The sequence below is a fragment of the Mustela erminea genome, chromosome 8 (genome assembly GCF_009829155.1).
Source record: "Mustela erminea isolate mMusErm1 chromosome 8, mMusErm1.Pri, whole genome shotgun sequence".
In the NCBI taxonomy this organism is placed as follows: Eukaryota; Metazoa; Chordata; class Mammalia; order Carnivora; family Mustelidae; genus Mustela; species Mustela erminea.
This window is the reverse complement of record NC_045621.1, coordinates 68,184,595-68,202,887: the sequence shown is the minus strand read 5'-3', so window position 1 is coordinate 68,202,887 and position 18,293 is coordinate 68,184,595. Positions and strand designations below refer to the sequence as shown.

Sequence of the window (18,293 nt, the reverse complement as noted above, 5' to 3'; positions counted from 1 at the left end):
GTATTTTGCTTTCCCAACCCTATAGCAGAGGTAGGTGAGGAAAAACAATATCTGCTCCAAAATATGAATGGGGCATTGATGTGGGAATATCCAGTGGAGAGACAAAAATGCATCTGGTCTAGAAGATAAAGCAAGGATACGGGGTTTAAGTAATCTGCATAGTGAAAGCACAGGAAACGAAAGGGTACTTCAGGAAAGAGCGTGCATGAAAAGAAAAGAGGGTAATAACAACACTCTGTTTCTCTTTTTGTGCAGGGGAAGCAAACGGATGTACAGGGACACAGCTGAGTAAACACGGTAGCCAGGTCCCTCCACTCCAACCAGTCAGTGTTTGCTTTTGTAAGCTTGGCTAGGTCTTTCTCTGTCATCTTCCCCACCCAGTTACATCCATCCTTTTTCTCTTTCCTCGGGCTCAGTACTCCCAACAATATCTCTCCTCTCCCTTTCTCTTTCCCTCATCTGTGAATTAGAGGTGCTGGAAGGAAAATTCATTCTTCACAGCCACTGTTCAAGATGGATAAAGCTGTATTTAAATCTGACTAAAGGAAAACTAGCTGCCTGGGGTTGGAAAGGTGATCCAGGAAAATAAGCAACTCCTATGAAAAGGCTATTAAATCTTAAAAATTCATAGAAAAATCACAGGAAATTTGAACTAAAAAGAATCTGTTCTTTCTGCCCTCACTGGAATAGCCAGAGTCTATCTGGGGAAATATAAACTAAAACAAGGAGGCAGAATTTGCTTTGCTGAGTACCATTCTTCTTCTGAATACTCTTCAAAGCACCCAGGCTATGTTCAGACCAGGTAGCAGGGCCGAGGGTGTGATGGACCTTAGGCATCCTTCTCCTGGCCCACCACTCCATGGGCATACCATGTATCACGTGTCTCCAGTCTGAGTCCAGCTCTGCCTGACTATTTCTGAAAATCCTAGGGCAGTCAGGATCAGCACCACAGAATTTAACCATGATTACAGAGTAGGCTGCGTTATCCTCTGCTCCACACATATATGTCATGTGCTCCCATGTATTTGGGGCTACAGTGAGATGTCCTCCAGTAAGTTGCATATAAGACAGGCACCAAGAAAACTTTAAAAACAACATATCACTAACATCATGAAAAGTGATCACTTGACATTATGTGCCTCCTGATGTAAGTATATAACAGTTCTGTAAAGTATTGTTCCCAGAAAATCGTATCTAAATCCAATGAAGCTCTAGATCCAAATATCAATTCACAGAATATACAGGGGATAAAGGGGCGTATTAGAAGACACCATGGAGGCATAATTAAAATTCAGACTTAAAAAAAAAAAGCAAACCTGTTTCTTCAACAAATTTACTATAAGGAAGAAAAAGAAAGAGAACCCAGAAATTAAAAAAGACTTAGAAACATCATCAATTAAATAGAAACAATGAGGATCCTAACACAAACAAATTGCAAGAAAGAAAAAGTTACATGATAAATGGGGAAATCTGAACCCTGACCGGGTATTTGATTATATTAGGAAACCAAGGTCAAATTTCTCAACGTGTGACAGTGATATTGTTTTCATCATAAAGCGTCCTTACCTTTTAGATATATACTAAAATATTTACAGATAAAATAATACTGTGTTCTGGGGCTTGCACCAGAATAATCCTGGAGGTAGTGGATATGAATGGAGAGATTAATGAAACAAGATTGGCTGTGAGTTGATAATTGTTGGGTGGGGGGCTGTATAAGAGAAACATCCTGTTCTCTCTTCTTTTTGTGTATTTTGAAATTTTCCATAATAACCTTTTTCTGTAATAGATCAGAATAGAATTATGCAATGTCTTTTTTTTTTTTTTTAAGTAGTCACAACAGACAAGGAAACACAAAAGGAGCAGCAGAGACAGATGCTCATGGTGCCCATCCAAGCCTTTTCCAAGACAAAGGTGGGGCCAGTGCAAGGACTCACTTGCAAGACTGCAGAGGCCACTCCATCCCGGAGAAGAAGGATGCATCTGGTCATCTCACCTTTACCCGATAAACACCTTATCTACAGTCAAGGTGCTGCAGTAAAACTGAAGGTAAAATGATGAATAAAACACAGAAACCGACATCAAGGGATGCAAAAGAAGGAAATAGGAAATTGTGATGGAGTCTGGCTTGTGATATTATAGTGTTGGACAAAGTGTGCTCTGGGAGCACCTGTAATGGTCATCTAACTGGAAGAGATGACAGCCAAGCTGTCCTGAAGGATTCCCAGAACAATCTTCTGATTATAATTCAATTCCTGGGCTCTGTTCCTCTAGGAAGAGAGGGAGTTGGCCAAAAGTTGTAAGTGTCCTGATCTCCTGGCAGCTTTGTTTCTCACTGTAAAAGTACAACACCAGCTTCTGGTAACAAGTGGATCTCCCACACAGCTTGCCTAGAGAAGGAGTACATCAGCCAAAGGATGTGAGTGTCTTCCCCTTTCATCCTATTTTCAAATTAATAAACTGTCTTTCTGGTTTTACAATCTCTGAGAGTTTGGTGCCTTTGTATAGGCCCCTGAAAAAAATGTATTAATTATTGATGTGCTGACAAATCAGGCATCTGAGATTGCAAGACCAGCCGTGAACACTGGAAATTCACCAGCGTTATCCCCCTTGGGATATGCCTGGGTGTGGGTCGACACCTGCCTTCCCCAGTGACAGTCTTCTGCTCTGCATGTTTCTTTGATCTTCAGTCTTCTTGAATGGTGGGGCCGTGTCTGAGTCTTCTTTGATTCTGAGTCATCCCCTTCAGCATGTCTGCCTCAAAGCATTTTGGTTTTTAACAAATTTGTTCCTTGATTTCTTTCACTTTCATTCAATCACATCAATAGAGTTAACTCAACATCTATTTGGGGATTAAGTCAGATGCAATGACACTGTAGAAGAAGCATGTTTTAAAAATGAAACATCAATAATTTAAAGGATTCCTCAGCTGTTTTGTTTTTTTATACATCTTTTACATTTTATACATTTTTATACGTTGACTTCATTTTCTGCCTTGGCCTGTGATCACCGGTGATCCTCAAATAAGCCTATCAACTGAGGTTGTCCCACAAAGCTACACTTCTAACTGCAGAATGAGAAATCAAATATGGTAAACTCCTTCCCAGATGAAGACCATTTCCCTTACTTTCAGTGGTTTCTCTGTCAATCAGCCAGATTCTCTCATCTGTAATGGGACATAGCAAACTTTTTCTTCAAAGATCTACACAGTAAATACTTCTTTTATTTTTTAAAATATTTTATTTATTTATTTGAGAGAGAGAGAGAGCACAAGCAGGGGTGGAAGGGGAGCAGAGGAAGGGGAGAAGCAGACTCCCCACTGAGCAGGGAGCCCTAGTGGGGCTCCATCTCAGGACCCCGGGATCATGCCCTGGGCTGAAGGCAGACCTTAACCGACTGAGCCACACAGGCACGCCCGCAGTAAATACCTTAAACTCTGTGGGCCACACAATCTCCATTACAGCTACTCAACTCTGCCAGTGTAGTGTGAAAGCAGCCATGGACAACACATAACCAAATAAGTGTGTCTGTGTTCCAATAAAACTTTGTTTATGGACACTGAAATTGCAACTTTATATAAATTTAATGGGTCACAAAACAGTAATCTCTTTTTGGTTTATTTCCAAACATTCAGAAATCTAAAAACAACTCTTAGCTCAGGAGACACGCTAGCAGCTGGTGGATCTGGCCCCTGCTCCACAGTGATGAATGTTGGCAGTGATTCACTATACATATGTGAATGTGTGTGATATCTTCGAAATATTGCCTTACCAACCATGAAGATTATGACCTACAAATGGGTCTTAAATTCATAGGTGGCAAACTTAAATCCGTAAGGGAAAAATATTTTCACTAAAATTAAACAATGATCAGCTCACAAAGACACACCCACACATACACAAAGACATTTTACATATCCTAAATCCCAAATAGTGGGTACCATGTAATATGTTTCTAATTACCGCCCCTGCTTAGAAAAAAATTTTAAGATCAGAGAAACAGTGGTAAGTTTGTTTTGCTTAACAATATGTCTGCTGAGAATTTTTTCAATATCTTTTTATCCATCCAAATGTTCAATGTCTTTCCGATTGTAAGACTGGTGTTTATACAATCTCATCCCCTTGATTCCACCATAGTCCAAGAACTTGGACACTTGGTACATGAAAAACTCTGGGCTTTCTTTCTTTAACCTAATCTGCATATCTATATATTTTTCAGTTCCCTCCCCCCGTGTAAGTTTATATAGCATTGCCCGTCTATTACAACCTTCTAGGCATTACTACAGAACATTTCTAAGGCTTTATTTTTCTTATTCTGTTTGTTTCATCTTGTATTATATACTTCTGTACTCATGCATTTTCTACTTTAACTCCTCTTATTATTCCCAAGAGGGTCCCTCTTTTTCTAGCTGTCCACAACAGGTGCCACTTGCTTGATGCTTATACCTAAACCATATTTCGCTGCTATGGAAAAGGTCCCAGCATCATATCCCCAAACAGTACATAGGGGTTCCTGTGCCATACCCTCTTTTTTGTGTGTGTTTTATGCTTGAGATGTCTGTAATCCAAAGTTTTAGAAAAATGGAGCATACGTTCCTATGCTCTAGATTTGGTCACAAGAGGAATTTGTGGTTGGGAAGAAATTAGCATATTTATATGCCACACCTGTGTGCCTTTGTTCACATTCCTCCCTCTGCTTGGCATGCTCTCCCCAAATTCTCTGATAAAATTTCCCTCAACCTCCAAGGTCCAGGCATGCACCAGGGGGAAGCATCCCGGCCAAGCAGAGCTGATGACTCTCTCCTTTGCATTCCCAAAGCATTTCATACATCTCCGTGAAAGCCCTTGTCATTGCATTGTGGTTGGTTGTGTGTGTAGATATCCCAGCCCTACCACCTATCCCCCAGGTAAATAGCAACTCATCATTTTTTTTTCCCTCCTCACCACTCATGCATCCCCAATGCCAACACAGTACCTGGAATAAGCAAACAAGATTGCATTTCTCAGAAATACCAAGAGCAGTCTTAACTGCCATCAGTTAGAAAGTCCTAACTTCTTCCTCCCCCACAAAATTAACAGACAACTTAAGTAAAAATTCAACTTCAAAACAAGTACCCCTTTAGTGGCCCTCTAAAATGAGATTGCCACTCCTTAACTGTTCTTCAAAGGAATTCCAGCATCAACACTGCAGAAAATGCAAGGTTATCTTAACACCAAAAAATAAAATATTTACATGGCACTTGACAGTTTTCAAAGTACTTTCGCCATTTGCTGTTGTTGTTTGGTCCACTAATCCTTGGTAAGACAGATAGTTCTATCTCCATTTTTCAGACACTCAAGGAAATAAAAGTGACATGTCCAATATCGGAGCTGTCCGCTCTGGGCCTAAAACCCTTAACTTACTGATTATCCACTTTCTGCATTCTGTGAATGCTAGGCTCAGTATTTGTGGAGGCTTTTCCCACTTCTGATAGATTATTTTTCCCTATTATGAATGGTGGCATTAGACTGTGCTCTATGTTCTAAAAATACATTTCAAACAAAATCATTTTGGGCAGATACACATTATGAAAAGACAGAATCAAATATACCCCACTTGTTTTAGTATTGCTCTATGATTTTGCCATAAGTACTTATTGACTAAAGGATTTCCAGTGAATCACCGACTGTTCAAAAAATGGCATGTCGTGCATTTCTGAAAATAGAAATATGTAATCTATTATCTAAAAAAATTCACTCGTGAGGAAGCATTACTATTTATATGTCAAGTACAAGAGCTTGATTTTTCTCTTCTTTTATAATTCATCTTTCCTAAACTATTAAATTTAGATTACTTATCACATTAGCAGGCTCTTCACTTAAATATGCTCTTAGTTCCTCTATATAATTCAGTATGATTTAACCATCACTTCAATTCTCTTACTATTTATTGCAACCAATTCTTCTAATATTAGTACATATCATTTTCGAGTAAATAGGGCACTGCCTGCCAAAAAATCTTGCTACTGTGTGGTAATTGAAAGTAAAGATTATTTCTCAGATATATTAATTTTTCAAATGAGCCACATTTAGCTTTTCTCAAATTAATTTTTTTCGACAAAGCCCTATAATAGTAAAATATTCAGAGCATGTCACACTGAAGATTTTCAAGTTTGATCTGGTTACGAATCTGCTAATTGTAAAAATTTCAATATGGCAGAGCCCAAAATATTTCACACAAATGCAAATAGAGATGTCATGCAGATAGCTGCAAGACATGAATCATTGCCCTGCCGCATCCAACTCAAAAATTCAGAGGCAGTTCACTCCGCAAGATCTCTCGCTCAGTTCTTAAAAGTTCAGATGCATCACCTTTTAATCAGGGTAATAAAGTATAATTGCTAACATACTGTGTAATGTTTACTGTTAAACCCACAATCTGGACAAACAGAAAATTATGCTGTCAGAGCCTGGAAACAATTGCAGCTCGCAGTTACATCGGGGCACCCTCCTCATTATAGAGCTTCCGTCGGGAGTTACAGTGTTTTACGGTTTTAATTTTTTAGAGTAAGGGTCTTTTCCCGAGAAGCAGGTATTCAGAAGAATACCTCCCGCGTGACCTTCCTAACACAGCCCTTGAGCAAGCGGCTGCGGGGGCAGGAGCTGAGAATTTCAGCGAGGCACTTGACAGCTCCGCTGGGTCCCTCACACTTTGCTTTCAGGAACAAAAAAAGGAATGTTACTCCGCACCTGCCTTTCCCCCGCACCCCTCCTTAAAACTTAAATTACATTTACCCCTACGGTCTGAACACCCGGAAGAAGGTACGAGGCTATTCCGTCCCGTGATGCCCAGGGAGAATAACCCCCCACCCAAGAGCGCAGCCCCGAGCGGCGGGCCGGCGGCGGGCTGGCGGGCGCGCGCGGGGGGCAACAAGGTGAAGAAGGGCTGGGGGGACTGCAGCGCCGGCGCTGCCTCCACACCCCACTGCCCTGCATTTTCTCCACCACGTGGAAGAATCTCGTGCGGGTGGCACCCACGGGAGGCGGGGGTCCCGGTTCCCCCCCCCCCGCCCCAACCCCGGCCGGGACGCGGCTCCTCAGCCCCCTCCCCAGCGCGGGGCCCGGCCGGGGGCTCCCAGGTGAGGGGCCGCGGCCCGGGCGGTAGTTCCCGCGGCGGTCTCAGGGCAGGGGCAGCGCCGCAGAGCCTAGGCTCGGCGGGGGGCCCTGCCGGAGCTACCTTTTATCCAAGCAGGCGATCCACTCGGCTGGAGAGGAAGAATGGGCAGCGTGCGCAGCGACCATGTTGGGCAGCGGCGCGCGGTGTCCCCGGCTGCGGCGACCTCCCGCGCTCGCTTTGCCTCCGCCTCCGCCTAGCCCGCGGCGCGGACCCGCTCCTCACCGCCCGCCTCGAGACCTGTGCGGCGGCGACGGGCCCGCCCTCCCAGCGGGCTCCCGCGGCCTCCCGGGCGGGGGGCCCGCGAGGGAGGGGACTCGAGGGGCGGGACGCGGGGACCGGGAGGGCCCGAGCCGCCCGCCCGCCCGCCGCTGCACTGCGGCGCCCGGGGGGTGGGGAGCCCCGCGGTCCCGCCCGCTGCGGGGAGGGGACGAGGGGCGACCCTGCGTGGCCCGCCACCTGCGACAGGTGATCGCAACGTCTCGGGGAGACCTGGGCCGCGCCCCTCACCTCCGGGCCTCAGAAGCGTGGACGGAGGGAAGGCGCCACGCGTGGGGAGGGGGCGAGGGGGTGGCTGTCAGAGTATATATTTTTCATATGGCGAATGCCACTAAAATGGCTGCTGCCTCTCTGTTTCCTTAGAAACCCGTTAGTCTTCCTCAGCGGGTGTCAAAACTTGCTGGAGGTTTTTGCTCACCTTTCCCGTTTCCGCTTTAAAAATGAATGAAGAGGAGGTTACCGTGGCTTGGGGTGGGAATACCTACTCTAGTCACCGAGGGTGGAATCCAGGGGACAGTTTTTCCTGAAGGGTGAGGTAGGGCTGCAATGGAATGGAGAGCCGGTGCAGGCGTGGTTGGAAGCAGGGAAGGGAAGCCAGTGGGCTGCAGTGGTGATCAGCGGTGACTGAGGGAATGGTAAGCCCCAGCCTCTGGCCTTGAGCCCGGGACCTCCCGGGGCTTCCATCACCTGCATGATGAAAAGAAACACAGTTAAGAATGGGGAGTAGTGGAGCCACACGCAGAACTGAGGTTTGGGGGTCTGGGGAGGGCCGGCAAGATCCCAAGGCCCTCAGGTGAACTTGGATGGTTGGCCCCACATGTCACTAGGGCTTGTCTCTGGTAGGGAGCACACAACAAATGTTGTGCCTAGAAGTTGTTTGCTTACATTCTGCCAAAAATCAAATTAAGCTCTAACAGTTATTTAGGAATTTGGGGACAAGTTAAATCTTCTGGATTATTGCCAAACGCTGTTTATATTTATGGTGTGATTTAGGGATAGATAATGGAGAAAGAAACATCGCATAGCTAACCTCACTTTGGTTTTTTTTCTCTTCTGCCCTGCCCTCAGTCCCCTGCTCAGAGAAGTTTCCAGAGGATTGGAGAATGAAACAGCAGGTGCATTCTGGATTTCTTTTATCCTAATAAAACTGCTCCAAAGAATTTGCCGTTTTCCCCTCTGCTTAATAGCCAGGATCTGGTTTCAGACCTGCCAGCATATTCCCTCAGCAACCCTCCCTGCTCAGCACTTGTCCTGGGTTGACCTCCATCCTGTTCATTTCTATCATGTTTTAAGTAAGTAATATTTAAAATGTTATAGTATACAGAGAGTACCAAATGTATTTCTGTTGTTGTTTTTTTTAATGAGAGAGGTATGAAGGAGGAAATGGGTCTCCTGTATTTATTAAGATTCATTTATAAAGAGCTATTGAGAACATTTCAAACAAATGCTTTCTCAAAATGCCTTCACTCAGAATACATGTAAGGAATTAGAGGGAAAATGACTTCATATGACGTGTCATTACCAGAGGTTCTGAGTTGACATAGTTTTTGGCCATAATACTAATAATAGTCATCATTTATTGAACATCCACCAAGCGTTAGATGCTATGCAGAGTTCTCTACAAGTGTTATCTTATTTAATCTTCAGAACATTCTATGAAGCCAAGCCAGAAGGACAGCTGCCCAAGGCAGTACTCCACAAAAAGGGACAAATATCTCTGAAAATGTAATGAAACACAGTACATTGTATGTATCAGTACTTTCAGAGAGAGTATTGATTGGGTTGCAAGGAAGACACTGATGAGCTACTTGGAGTGGGAGTGAGAGCTCAAGGATCCTAATGTGTATTCCAGGGAGCATGGAACATCAAAGCCACTATTTTCTCTATGGGGAATCTGCCTTTCCTTGAAATAGAAGTTGAAGAATTATTTAAAGAATATCCTTTCAAGGGAGCAGCAGTTGGATCATTGGTTTACCCAGAGCCCTCATATGTCCCCATTCAGCCATAGTGGTAAGTACCAGTAACTCCAGTATACTCACTAGCACAAGGACACTAAGCCTCAGGAAAGATTGATAATTTGCTCTCAAGAGCCCAGCTGCTATACTGAGGATTCTTGAACCAGATTTGGGTCCCAAAGCCCTTGCACTTGGAGATGGAGTCACTGGTTCAGTCAAAAGAATGAGAATAGAAGGCAAGTAAAAAAATGATGCCCAGGTGAGAACAAAATGGTTATAATTTTATATGTAAAAATAGGGAAACTTGGGTGGAAGAAAGATAGAAGAAACCCTTTAAATGTCAGGAATAAATTTGCTGTTCTACAAATTACTCCTGTAGTCTAAAAGGGATTTGACTGCTGGTCAAGAATTATAAAAGTAAAGGAGCTGTTGCATGATCATTCCATTAAGAAGAGGAAGAAAATAAGGGATTTTTTTTTGGTTTTGTTGGGAAAGGCAAAAAACCAGAGAATGTTTATTCTTTTTCTTTCCTTCAAAGAATGTAAATCAAGCCAGACTAAAAAAGACCACATACTTTGTGATTCCATTTAGATAAAATTTCCAGAATAGGCAAGTCTATAAAGACAGAAAGTAGATTTGGAATTGCCTGGGTCTGGAGGGTGTGAATGGGGAGTGACTGCAAATGGGCCCAAGAAATCTTTTTTTGGAACTGGAAATGTCCTAAAATGGATTGTGGTGATGGATGCACAACTCTGTAAATTTAACAGTTATTGAGTAGTGTATTTTAAAATGGATGAATTTTGTGATATACAAATTATATCTCAAAACTGAAAAAGTAAATAATAATAAAAAATAATAAACCTGTCTCGTAGAAGAAATAAAAAGAACATGCATTGATCTTTTGGAGGAAAACAAAGAAAACTATAGGAGAAAAAGTAACAGTTCCCCATAATTCTACCACCTAGAGATAATAATTTAACTCTAATACTTTAGTGCATTTTATTCTGAATTTTCTATTTTAAAAAAGTACAATCACATATACACCCATAAAAATATGCATATAACTAGCTACTTACATTCAATTATGTATACAGTTGACCCTTATACCAAGACAGGGTTAGGGGAACAAACATACACACCACACACACCTCCACCCTCCCACCCTTGCGTCCCCAAAACCCCCACCTCCGTGTGGCCAAATCTACATATAATTTTTGACTCGCCAAAAACTTTCCTACCAATAATCTACTGTTGACCAGAAGCCTTATCAATAGCAGTCAGTCAGCTCACCTGCATTGTGTATATTATATGTATTGTGCACTATATTCTTACAACAAAGAATTTCTTTCTTCTAGAAAAAGAAAAAGTTTTTAAGAAGATCATAAGGAATGAATGCCTGTGTTGTCCGGTCGTTGGGCATCCGACTCTTGGTTTCAGCCGGGGTCGTGATCTTGGGGGTCATGGTCTTGGAGGTCATGAGATCAGCTCTGCCGAGGCTCTGCCTCGGGCTCTGCCTCAGTGCTCAGCATGGTATTTGCTTAAGACCCTCTCTCCCTCTCCCATTGCTCACACATGCATGTGCATGCTCTCTCTCAAATAAATAAATGAGTATTTTTTTAAAAAAGAAAATCATAAGAGGAAGTACATTTACTGTACATCTGGATTTATCTAAATAAATCCACATATGAGTGAAACCCCGGCAGTTCAAACTCATGTTGTTCAAGGCTCAACTATAGATAGACAGAGAGATACATGCATTCATACAAACTTGAAAGCATTATTTTATAGGCTACTTTTTCTACTTGGAAGGGAAAAGTGCTATACATATTTAAAAATACCCTCATTAAAATGTAATAACTAGGGACGCCTGGGTGGCTCAGTTGGTTGGGCAGCTGCCTTTGGCTCAGGTCATGATCCCAGCGTCCTGGGATCGAGTCCCACATCAGGCTCCTTGCTCTGCAGGGAGCCTGCTTCTCCCTCTGACTCTGCCTTCCACTCTGCCTGTGCTCACTCTCGCTCGCTCGCTCTCTGACAAATAAATAAATAAATAAAATCTTTAAAAAAAATGTAATAACTACAAAATATAATTTATTTAAAGTATCTTCCTTTGAGGCCTGTTTTTTCATTGACAAAAAATATTTGTTTAATCTTCTTCCTATAGATTAGTGAATTCTTTTACTATAAGAAAGCTGATATCTTCACTGAAGATCTCCAATGAGATGAGAAAAAGTTACAAGACCCAAGTTCACTAATGCCAGTTATTACTAGTTGTAGATCTTTGAGTGAGTTACTTAATGTCCAAGTTCCATTTTGTTCATCTGAGCAGAGATCCAAAGTTAGGAATTTGGGAGACAGTCAAGATTAAGTTGTAGCTCCATTCTCTACTGTTTTACCTTACATGAATTACTTAGTCTAAGACCCTGTTTTGACGTCTGTAAAGTGGAGACATTAATGGTATTATGCATGAATAGGATGATAACAGGATTCAGCATAAGTTCCAGGCACATAATGTATGCTCTATAACTCTTAACTACCGTTGTGATGATTAATTTCTGTACAATCCAGATAAATAGCCTCTGCCCTCTGAATTTCATGGGAACCTGGTGACAATCAATTGAGATCTGTTATACTAAAGGGTCTTGGCATCTGTTAAATATGAATTTTGACTATATGGGATATAAGGGAAGGTCTGCCTCCACAAGAAACACTAAAGTTTCCTGAGGATTATTTCAGACATGGTCTCACAATCTTTTCTCCATTCACTCTATGTCTACCTATCTCTGTCATTCTTCAAATGAGAGCATGGTCCCCATGCCCTCAACTTTAGGGAACTGTTCTCTAAGTGGCCCATTGAAGCCCTTCTTTAACCCACTCTTGGTGGTAGGAGTCATAACACTGCTCTCACCAAGAAAATACTCCTTATGAAATCCTCCCTCAGTTTCCACTTCCTAGGCACTTTTATTTTTTCCTTCAGTGAGAAGTTGTAGACTCATGAAACTGGTCTTTGGTATTTTCATTGAAAGCCTGCGTCTTAGCACCTCCCTCTGGAATTTCATATCTATCCTATTTTGGTGCCCCAGATGAAACTTGAATTTAGCATCTGTGACAGGCTAGTGAAAATTGAATCAAGCCAACTTCTTTTCCATACCTTCAACATTAGTGCCTACTCAACCAACACAACTGCCTTTTCCAGGCAGGGCTATTCATCTGGGAGCTGTAAGGAATACCACACTCATTAGGAAAGTGTAGCTCACATGGTCTCTTGAGCTTTCTGAAAAAGAAATGCATAATTAAAAATAACTGACTAGGAGAGGCCAAATTTGTGGGTTTTAATAAAATTTGTGGTCTTGGTTTAAAACTTCAAAAATTGGTCAATTTGAAGGAGGTTATTGGAATTAAAATCTTAAAACAACAATAAGCAGAGATAAGAAAGTGGCTAACATTTTGGTTATGATAACATAAAAATTTTTATCAATAAGGCAAAGTCATAAATGACCCATATTTAGAAGCTCAATATTAGGCTTCTTTGTGAGTTTTAGAAGCAGAATTGTTTATTTTTGGTATTTTTATCATTATGGCATAGAAGGGCCAATTAACAAGGAATTAGCTATTAGTTTTAATTTCATTTTAGATATATTCAGTCTGGGGGCACTGGAATTAAGTAAACAATGTAATATGTAAAACAACGAAAAATTGCCTTGGGGCTTATCTAGTGACTGCCTTCCAGTTTCCAGATTCAGAGTGAACTAATGTAAAATTTTAAGTTGTCAGTTTTTATATTACCTAAAAAGAGGCTATGTGCAGTAATAGTCTTCTGTTTTACTGAAAGGTAAATTAAAGTACACAGTCAAGAGGCATAGTTAAAATAAACCTTCTTGGAAAAAAATATTATTGAGAGTTAGAATTTATGACTTAGTTATGGAAATAAGTCCTAAAAGAGAAGAAAAGTCTTTTGCTCCAGAAGTAAAATTATATTCTAAAGAAGCATATTGATCTCTGTAAAGAAAACTGGCAGTGATTTCTATCAGTTCACTGAGCCCCCTGCTTACAGAGAATTGCCTGTGAAAGAGCTTGAATCCTCCACCTGGCCATATTTTCAGAAGGGACAGTTCCTCTGCAACCAGGAACCAGTGATTATTGGTAAGCAAATTGCTCTGCTCTAACTAGGTGCGGAACTAATCAGGTTCAGCACCACACCAGAGTTAAAGCCTGAACGAAGGCCACCTTATGTGTGGAAGTGTTCCATATGCCACTTCTTCAAGTTGACTTGGTAAAGTGGCAATAACAAGCTTGGGTAAATAGTTTGGGGGGATGAAAATGTCACCATGTGACAGCATTAGTCTTAGACCTATTTTCCAGTGGAGTAAATCTATTTTGGTGAAAAAACAAGCTGCCATTGCTTTTTGATATTATGTGAGAGAAGCATAGTATATTATCCAACTCAGAAAAATCTCTGCCTTTGTTATTATACACATTTTTCACATTAATAGGGAAAATTACCATGAAAACAATTTCAAGTGAATTACAGCCACCTAACATTTGTGACAATCTCCTTTTCATCTGTAATCTCCGTTTCATCTGTAACATGGGCTCCAGCATATTTCAAAAATAGATTATATAGTGGATTCCGTAAAGAAAATAAGTACAGAAAAGAGAGTTTGTGACTAAAAATCTTATTGATTATATTAAACCAAGAGCATGCAGAACTTGAAGGAAGTAAGACAGAGGGTTTTCATTTACAAATTTTGGCTGTACAATAAAATAATGAGTTAAGTTCTTTTGTTTAGGTGCGCCAATTTTCACATAAAAAAATATGGTAGTGCCACACTACTAAAGAAGATACATTTATTAGCATTTCTGGATTAGAAGTACTAGTTCAGTTCCAGAGGCAGAAAATAACTCAGGAGGCTTAGGAAGATGCCAAGAAGAAATAACTGGATTCTTTGCTGTGTCTCTGCAGAGCAGGGGGGACCACACCCTTTCAACTCTTCGAGTTTACAAGGGGGAGATTCCAACTCTATCAGCCCTTCCTCTGCCTCATGGACCAGAGACTTCACAGCCCTGATTCTGTCAGCTCCTCAGTGGAGCTTTGCCTTCAGGTGAACCTAGACCTGGACCTGTTTGTGATAGGTGTGTCTGTGCCTAAGATAAGGGCACTGCCACCCACTCAGTTACCTCCCAAAAGACTGTAGAGATGGAACCCTTTTCATTTCTTTACACCATTAATTCATCCAGTCATTTAAGTCAGTAAATACTCATTGAGCTCCTACAAATGTGTCAGGCACTATGCTAGGCACTGAAGGAGGAGCAGAGAACAGACAAATACCCAACTTGCATGGAATATTGTAGTGGGAAAATAAGATATAGGCAGATAAATATATAAATATAGGATCTGTCCAGTGGGGATACTCTGCAAGGGACAATTAAGCAAAATCAGGGAATACAGAGATGATGAAGGGGATTCTATTTGATATAAAGTAGTCAGAAAAGACCTTCCTGATAATGCAATGTCTGAGCAGAGCACGGGCCTATGTACACAACACCTGTCTCATCCTTAGCCACTGGCTTTTCTTGGCTGTTATAGCAGCTAACAGACTCCATGCAGACCCCTGTAGTTTCTCTGCCTGAGGATCACAAGCCACAGGTCTAGAATATCTGACTGCTCTCCCAACCCTCTCCAAATTCAGCTGAAATGCCAAGTCATAGGCCTTGCCTCCTGAGCAACTGCCATTGGGGCTAAAGGATGAAATACAGAAATGCAGAGGATTTAATTTCCCCTGAATGAACTTTGGCCAGAGGGAGACAGGAGATTGGATATTCTGGGCAGATAAACTTCCTCTTTTTATTTCCCTCTGATGGACTGTTCCAGTATTTGGTTTCTCCATACAGCATCTCTGAAGTCAACCTGTGTGACCAAACTTATTTGCTTCCCAAGGGTTATAATTTGGACTTCGTTCCCCAAAAGATATGCTGAAGTCTTAACCCCAGAATGTTATTTGGAAAGATGGTCTTTGCAGATGTTATCAAGTTAAGATGAGATCATCAGGGTGGATCCTAACCTAATACAGCTGATGCCCTTGTAAGAAGAAAAGACAGGACACAGAGGGAGAAGATGGCCATATGATGACAGAGAGGAAGACTGGAATGATCCATCTACCAGGTAAGGAACATCAAGGATTGCCAGCAAACACCACAAGCCAGAAGAGGCAAGGAGGGATCTCCTCTACAGTTTTCAGAGGGCATGTGGCCTTGCCAACATCTTTAATTTGGATTTCTAGCCTCCAGAACTGCAAGACAATAAATGTCTATTGTTTTAGGGAGACCATGTTCATAGTACTTTGTTACAGCAGCCCTAGGAAACAAACACACTGAGTGACCAGCTATGTTGGATTTACCTCCCAAATAAAGCACTAACAGTCCATGCCTGAGGCTCTGTTTTCCAGAGAACTGTGACTGTGACAAAGACCTGAATAAAGTGAAGGATGGTATTTGAGGACAGAGATTACAGACACAGGGAAGACAATCCAAAGGTGGCAGCACGCTTGATGTGTTAGAGGACCCGGAAGAAAGCTAGTGTGTTTGGAGAATGAATAAGGAGAAAAGTGCCAAGAAATGAAGTCAAAGAGGGAGCCAAAGATGCTATCCCTAGGGCCTTATGGACCACAGCGAAGACTTTAAATTTTTTTAACAAGGTATCAGTGAGATGTAATCTACACATAATAGTAAAATGAACAAATCTTATGGGTATGGTTTTGTGAAATTTTTTTTACACATTGCTCTGGTTTGAATATGCCCCCCATTCATGTGTTAAAAACTAATCCCCAAGGTGATGGTATTGAGAGGTGGACCTTTGGGAGGTGACTAAGTCATGAGGGCATATATATTATAAAAAAGACCCAAAAGAGCTCCCTTGCCTCCTGTTACATGAAGACAAAGGAAGTCTGTCATTGGAAGAGGGCCATTACCATCCTGGCACTCTGATCACAGATTTCTAGCCTCCAGAACTGTGAGAAATAAATATCCATTGTTTATAATCTACCCAGTCTCTGATATTTTGTTATAGTGACATGAATGGGCTAAGACATGCATGTATAGCCCACTGAGACCACCATCCAGATCAAAATATGGAACATTTCTATCACCCTGAAGACTTCCCTCTTATCTTCCAGCCAATACAACTTACCAATCCTGCGGGAACCACTACTGTCACTTTTATCACTACAGATTGGTTTTACCTGATTTTGAAAATCAGGTAAATGGACTCATACAGGATAGACTACTTTTGCTCAAAATGATGTCTTTGAGAATCATCCAAGTTGCTGCACTATGCTTCACCTGTTTTTATTGCATAGTATTCCATTGCCTGCATCACATTTTGTTTACCTGTTCTCCTGGTTATTTGGAGTTTAGGCATATAATGAATGAAGTTGCTAAGAACACTTACGTACTCTTATCCTTTTGGATATATGCAATCAGTTCTTTTGGTATAAACCTAGGAGTGTAGTTACCGGCTCTAGGTAGGTCTTTGTTAATTTTATCAGTTTTTCAAAGTGGTTGCACCACTTTATACTCCCGCCAGCAATGTATAAGAGTCCAGTTACTTTACATCCTTGGCAACACTTGGAATAGTCAATCTGCTTAATTTTAACCTTTCTGTTTTGTGTTTTTGTGTTTGTGTAGTGGTATTTCACTGTGGGCTTTAATATGCCTTTTCCTGATGACTAATGATGAGCTCCTTTTCACAAGCTCATTAATTACTTAGACATCTTTTATGAAGCACTTGTTCAAGTCTTTTGTCTATTTCATGTTTTTGTTAAGGCCACATCCCATTTCCAAAATCTGCATTAGTTAATCTATTGCAATGTAATAAATTACTCTATACACTGACAGCTGAAAGCAACATACTTGTATTATCTCACAAAATCTTATGGGATCAGGAACCTGAGAGCAGCAGGGTTGGGTTCTGGCTCAGAGACTCAGGTTGCAGTTGAGCTGTCGGGCAAGATTTTGTTATATCAAGGCTCAGCTGGGGCCAGAAACTGCAGGTCTAAGCTCACTCACATGAACTTCATTGTGAGTAAATGTATGATTTCTGTTAGGCTGGTGAAATGTTGAAAAGTTTAAAGACCCTCTACCACTCTCATTGACCTCTGGTGTCCAGGATCTTAGTTTGAAAGAAGCCATCTAAAGGAATGGTTTGTGGCAAAGAAAGACGCAAAGTCCCCCAACTAGTTGACAGGGACAAGACAAGGAAGAGGTGTTAGAAATCTAAAAAGTATTTAGGCCCAAAGAAATGTAACTGCTTGGAATGACTCATTTTCAGTAAGCTCTCATTAACTCACTAGGAGTTTAAAAGAATAAATCATGGCAGAGTGTTTCTAGTCCTCCATAAATGGTCATTTGATCCAGCCACCTCAGCTGTGGAAATCTATGCCAAGATTAGAATCCACTATATGGAAAAAGCTACTCTTTGAAAGTAACTTATTAGAAACCTGAATTATGGAATTGTTAAAGAAAGCATGTATTTCCTCAAAAGTTACCAGGAAATTATTAAAAGTGGTTGTTGTGAGTGCTTAACATATAATATTATAGAAAATACTTAGGATATAATATTAGGTGGAAAACTAGATGAAAACTAGGTGAAAATGATTCAGATTATCCAATTAAAATTGTTGCAATGTGATGTCATTTATGTATGCACATAGGAAAAAATTGGGAAGGAAGAAAAAAGTATAATATCTGTATTAGAAATGATAGGGTAATGGATAAATTCTCTCCCTACTTGCCAAATTTTCCATATATTTTTATAACTTAAAACATCTAAGATTACCAATTGCCATCAAACTTGAAATTTGATAAAAATAAGTTAAATATAAATGATCTAAATTTTTCCTAGTTCATTTATTT

The 18,293-nt window shown here is 41.1% G+C and overlaps 1 protein-coding gene and 1 pseudogene across 4 annotated transcripts in view; both read right to left on the bottom strand.

The window, feature by feature from the left end:
• The window catches only part of RAPGEF4 (Rap guanine nucleotide exchange factor 4), a 288,137-nt gene extending 280,714 nt beyond the window's left edge, over positions 1-7,423 (bottom strand). For 3 of the 4 annotated variants that reach the window (XM_032355960.1, XM_032355959.1, XM_032355962.1), the window contains exon 1: positions 7,216-7,422. Coding sequence is in view for 3 of the 4 variants with exons in the window: in XM_032355959.1 (XP_032211850.1) it covers positions 7,216-7,280 (65 nt within the window). In the remaining variant the exon portion in view is untranslated. Of the gene's footprint in view, positions 1-7,215 lie in introns of all 4 variants that reach the window. The other variant, XM_032355961.1, reaches the window with a different exon arrangement.
• Positions 7,424-7,921: 498 nt separating this feature from the next.
• LOC116597070 overlaps positions 7,922-18,293 on the bottom strand; it is a 48,870-nt pseudogene continuing 38,498 nt past the window's right edge.